Source organism: Temnothorax nylanderi, unplaced genomic scaffold (genome assembly GCF_030848795.1).
Source record: "Temnothorax nylanderi isolate EJ_2023f unplaced genomic scaffold, tnyl_v1.0 TNYL_tig0476_pilon, whole genome shotgun sequence".
NCBI classification, from domain to species: Eukaryota; Metazoa; Arthropoda; class Insecta; order Hymenoptera; family Formicidae; genus Temnothorax; species Temnothorax nylanderi.
This window is the reverse complement of record NW_027249538.1, coordinates 99,825-105,483: the sequence shown is the minus strand read 5'-3', so window position 1 is coordinate 105,483 and position 5,659 is coordinate 99,825. Positions and strand designations below refer to the sequence as shown.

The following is a 5,659-nucleotide window of genomic DNA, read 5'->3' as shown; positions in this document are numbered from 1 at the left end:
CTTCAGGTCCTCTGAGAGCAGTTGCCTCACCTTCTCCCAATTCGTTCCCTTTCCCATCCATCTATTCCTCTCTATCCTTATTATTATGTTCTTCCTCCTTCTCTCGTCCTCGTTCTTCTCATCGTCGTCGGACCACCACTTCCTTTCGTTTCGCCTGCCCCTGCTCTCTGCGCTGTCGTCTCTCTTCCTTGTCCCCATACCCTGTTCAAGTTTGCGTACCTTTCTTCTCAGGTTTTCAATCTCCTCCCTCTGGTCCTTTATTTCTTCCTTCAGTCCTCTTATTATTTCCTTTGTTTGCTCCCTTATCATTTTCTCCAGCGTCTCTTCCTCTACTGTCACCCTCGCTCTGAACTCCATTCCTTCCCTTTGTCTTGTGCTCTCCTTCTCTCTGACCTTATCTGTAATTAAATGCTTATCTTAGCCATCTTCTACGTAACCTCTTTTTCGTTCCTCCTCCCTCCCCCCGCCTCATCTCCTCTATCGCCTTCATCCATTCCTCCCCCTCTCCCTTTTCACCCAATATCCTCCCCACTACTTCCTGCCAACTCTCTCCCTCCCAACCCTCCCATCTCGAACACTCCTCCCAGACGTGTTCCCACGTCTCCTCCTTCATCTCACATATCCTGCATTTTCTATCTTCCTCTTTTCCCCAGTATAGTCCCTCCCTAACCTCGTTGCCCAGCCTAACCCTTGCGATTCTGCTCCATCTTGCCTCCTCCCAACCCTTCTCTAGATAATCCAGAATCCCATCTTTCCTTATAAACTTATACCACCTGTTGTATCTCGATTCCATAATCTTTCCCATCCCTTCTTGCCTTTGCTTCGATTTCTCTTTATGTTCTAATGCCTCTTCTGTCAGTTCCTCCTCCCCTCCTATTTCTACCCCGATACCTTCCAGGTAATCTTTTCTCTCCTGCTCCCACCTTCCTATTATCCTTTCCTTCTTCCATCTATCTTTCATTTCTTCTAAGCATTTCCTCGCTATTTCTCCTCCTTTACCTTCTTCCAATTTTCTTTCGAATTTCCAAGCTCTCTTGCTTGCCCTGGTTCTCATTTTTTCCCTTTCTAATTCATCTCTGACCGTGTACCCTGGTGTTCTCCAGTTTAATCCGAGTGTCCATCTGAGGTATCTTTCGTGTATCCCCTCTACCTCCCTCCTTTCCTTCCATCCCCATATTTCTGCCCCGTACCCCAACACCGTCCATATCAGTGTGTCATATAGCCAGATCCTTCTCTTGCAGTCCTTTTTCCACATCCTTTTCCCTATCCCCCACACTTCTCTCATTACTCTTGCTGCCTTCCTTCTTCTCTCTCTAATATGCGCCTCTTGCCCTCCATTCGCCTTCAATGTGTACCCCAGATATTTGAATTCTTTGACCTCTTCTAATTTCTTTCCCTTCCATCTCCAGTCATGTTTCTTCTTCCTCCCTCCTCCTTTTCTAAATCTCATTATCTTTGTCTTCTCTGTACTCAGCGTTAGACCCTTCCTATCTAGATACCCCTCAAGCCCGCTTATCATGGATCTCATGTCCTGTTCCTCCTCCGCTAGAACTGCTATGTCATCTGCATACATTAGGGTGTATACCTTTTCCCCTTTTAATCTCACACCCCCCCATCCGCCTTTCTTCATGTATTCCTCTATGTCTGCAATTAGCAAGTTAAATAATATCGGGCTTAACGGGCAGCCCTGTCTTAATCCCTTCACCATCCAGAATGAGTCCCCTTTTTCCTCTCCCCTTTTTACGTTACTTTTTGTTTCTCTCAGAACTTCCTCTACTCTGTCTATCAGTCCTTGCCTCACGCCTCTCTCTTTCATCGCCTTGATCAGTACTTCCTTATCTACTGAGTCAAACGCCGCCTTGAGATCTACGAATAGCACTGTCATCTTCCCTTTCTCCTTTCCTAGGTGTCTGTTTATCAGGTAGTTCAACGCGAATATCTGGTCCATCGTCCCCATTCCTTTTCTGAATCCTGCTTGGTTATCGGGAATCAAGTTCTTCGTTTCTACTTCTTTCCTTATCCTTTCTGCTAATACCGCCGTGTATATCTTATACATTGAGGGCATGATCGTTATCCCTCTGTAGTCCTTCACCTCTTTTCCTTCTCCTTTTTTCACTAGTGGTATTATCTCTCCTTCCTTCCACTGTTCCGGCCAGCCTTCTCCCCTTCATACCCTTTTACATATTTCCCATACCCATCTCACCATCTCTTCTCCTCTATATTTCCATGCCTCGTTCGGAATTCCGTTCTTGCCTATTGCCTTTCCTGTTTTTAGTTTCTTTATTACGTGTCTTACCTCCTCCCACTCTATTTCTTCCTCCTCTTGTCTGTCCTTCCCTCTTTCTCCTTTCACCACCCTGTTCTCCACGCCTCCCATTAGCTCCATGAAGTATTTTTCCCATTCTTCCAGCCTTATGTCTTCGTTTATCCTCTTCCTTCTTTTTCTTACTCTTCTTATCAGTTTCCATACCTTAACTTCCGATCTCGCCTCTCCAATCTCTCTAATCATTCTTTCCTTCTCTTCTTTTTTCTTTCTTTCACATACTTCTCTGTATTTCCTCCTCCCTTCTCTATATCTCTCCACCTCTCCCTTTTCCTTTCTCCATTTTCTTAGCTCTTCCCTCGCTTCTTTCTTTTTCTCCTTGCATTCTACATCCCACCATCCTCTTCTGTTCTTCTTAGCTCCCCGGCCCTCCTCCTTTTCATTTTCCTCTAGTATTCCCCTTATCTTCGACACTCCTTCCTCTATCTCCTCCTGTAACTCTTTGTTTCCTCCTATCTTTCCTAGCCTATCAACGAATTGTTTTCTTCCTTCTTCACTCCATATACCTCTTCTTCTTATCCTTTCCTTCTTTTTCCTTCTCTGCATTCCCATTGCTCCGCCTCTTATCCAAAGAACTAAAGGGTGATGGTCTGATTCTACCCTTTCATCTATTTCTAATCTTTCTATTTTTTCTCTGCTATCTTCATCTCCTATAATATAATCTATCACTGTTTCACCTTTTCCTCCCGTGTATGTGTATTCTCCTTCTTCGTCTCCCTTCGTGCCACCATTTAAGATCATCAATCCTCTTTCCTCTATAAATTCTAGTAATGCCCTGCCCTCCTTGTTCACCTTCTTGTCTTTAAATTTTCTCCCTCTTTCTTTCCCAATTCCCTCGACTTCCTCCTCCCACCCTCCTTCCTCTCCCGTTCTCGCATTAAAGTCTCCACCTATTATCGTCCTTACTCCTATTTCTCCCTCATCTATGCAATCATTCAATCCTTCTAACTTCTTATCAATGTCTTTGTTTACGTATATTCCTATTATTCTCCATGTTTCCTCTCCTATTCTTATCTTAATTTCGACTCTATTTTCTTCCTCTTCCCTCTCTCTTCCCTCCTTTATCTCTTCCAACCCTCTTCTTATTCCTACTAACATGCCTCCGCACGCTCTACCTTTCCTGTTCCTCCTGTTCGCTATCTGTACTCTTCATTTAAATTCCTTTGGTAATTTTTCTTTCATCTTCTCCCATCCTTTCTCATCCATCCATGTCTCCATTATAATAATCACATTCCACTTCTTTATCCCATCCCAGAAGTCTCTATCTTTGTTTGTTATACCCGCTACGTTCCAGAATACCACCTTAGTCTCTTCCCTTGCCCCACCCTCTCCTTCCTCTCCCTCTATATCTTCGTCCTCCTCCTCTCTATATCCTCCTCCTGCAGCCCTCTCTCCCTCCTCCCTTGTATTTTCCTCTTCCTCCCCGCATTCTTTGTCCTCATACTCCTCGTTATGACCTATGCAAGTTCTCCCTCTCCTCTAATCTGCCTTTGCTCTCGTTCCATTTCCATTCCTTGTTGTCCTCCCATATCTTTTGATAACCAATTGTAACTCTTTTTCCTTTCTCTCTTTTCTCTCCCTTGCTATCTTTCTTATCTCTGTTTGTATCTGTCTTTCTTCTTTGGTGAGGTCATCATCCAGAAAGCTTCCGTATTTCCTTCCTAGGTCCTTCTTTTTCTTTATAATGTCTCTTTTACCTTCCCAGTTTTTGCATTTCAGCAATCTCATTCTGTTATCTCCGTATCCTATTTCTTGTATTTCTTCTATGATCCCTTTTGTATTGTTTAGTTCTTCCATCAGCTTTTCGAATTTCTCTCTCCTCTCCTTGTCGTTTCCCACCTTCTCCTCCTTCACGATTATGTTGTTTTTCCTCCTTCTTCTTTCCGTCATCTCCATACTTCTTTCTATCTCCCTCACTTTCCCTATCAACTCCCTTCCTTCATTCTCCTCTGCGCTCCTCACCTCTAACTTTTCTATCTTCTCCTCCATCCTCTTCACCTTTTCTTCTAGTGCCTTTCTCTGCTTCTCCCATATTTCCTCCCTCCTCTTCAATTCCTCCTTTAATCCCTTAATTTCGTTTTTTATTTCTTCTTTATCTTTTTTCCTTTCCTCCTCTTGTTCCTCCATTTTCCTTAATATCTCTTTTAACAGATCTTCTGCCGCCATGTTTCCTTTACCCCCTTCTTCTTTTTTAATCTTAGCAGGCGGTGATCTGTTGACCCTTCTTCCTTCGTTAAATTTTTCCAGAATCTCTATCTCTGCTGCTCTCGCCGCTTCTTCCTCTAACTCTTTTCTTTTTCTTTTCAGGATGAGGTCTTTGACCGATCCTAGGCTGTCCGATCTTCCTCTTTGCTTGGCAAGTTCCACCGCTTTTGTAGGCCTGCCTCTTGCTTTCTTCTCCACTTCGCCTTCCCTCCTCTTTCCTTTATTTCCCTGTTGCTTGCTCTCTATTCCTATTTCCTTCTCTGCCTCCATCCGCCGCTTTTATCTTTGCCTATCCCTCTTACTCGTTGTCCATCCTATGGTTGCAATCATTTATAGCAGTTATCCCCTCTATATCCTAACTAATCTATGCCCGCTTGCGCGACACCGCCTTCCTTTCTGTCGCCCCTCTATAATATCTCTAGTCTACGCCGTTCGCTTACCTCTCACCCGTCACTTTCCTTACCTCTTCCCTCTTTTACTGCCTCCGCTCCCTCTCAACCCTTTCGCCTCCGCCTTCTCGCACCTCCACGCCTGCCTGTTCCGCTGTTCTCGACCTCTCTAGCTCTCTCTAACCCGTATTTTTGCCTCGTTCTTTCTCTCCGTCACATGCACACCTGTTACCATCGCCGTACCGGAACCGGAAGTCCTAATTAATAATTTGTAAAATAAGTAATTTATCTGAGATTATTATTTATTATTGAAAAAATTCGTAATTATTTTCTACCAATTATTAATTTTGAAATAAGTAGTAATTTATTTTTTACAAAATACTTATTATTTTTACAATAAAGAATTTATTTCTACTAATTACCAATTTTTAATAAAAATTAATTTATTTTTCTCGCGTAACTAAAAATTTTTGTCTGACAAATTACAAATTTGTAAAATAACAAGTTATTTGCTTTTGCCTAAATATAATTTTTACGTAATTAGTAATTTCTTTACTAATTACTAATTTACTAATATAATATTTGTTGTTATTACTACTGTTGTGAATAATTCTAAAAAATGAAAATTTATTTTTTGCCAATTCCTAGTATATGCGTATACATTATACATATGTCTTACACTTCCGACATTGCATATATATGTACATATTCAGTACTTGATATTAGGGCTCTGATTTTATTC

The 5,659-nt window shown here is 42.3% G+C and overlaps 1 protein-coding gene across 1 annotated transcript; it reads right to left on the bottom strand.

Moving 5' to 3' along the window:
- Positions 1-2,167: 2,167 nt before the first annotated feature.
- On the bottom strand, positions 2,168-3,421 carry LOC139783182 (uncharacterized). Its single transcript, XM_071722312.1, has one exon. The coding sequence runs from the start codon at positions 3,419-3,421 to the stop codon at positions 2,168-2,170; it is 1,254 nt and encodes a 417-aa protein (XP_071578413.1).
- Positions 3,422-5,659: the final 2,238 nt, after the last annotated feature.

What these genes read in the sequence shown, in the direction of transcription:
- LOC139783182 (XM_071722312.1), bottom strand. Translation starts at nt 3,421, where the DNA reads ATGTTAGTAGGAATAAGAAGAGGGTTGGAAGAGATAAAGGAGGGAAGA.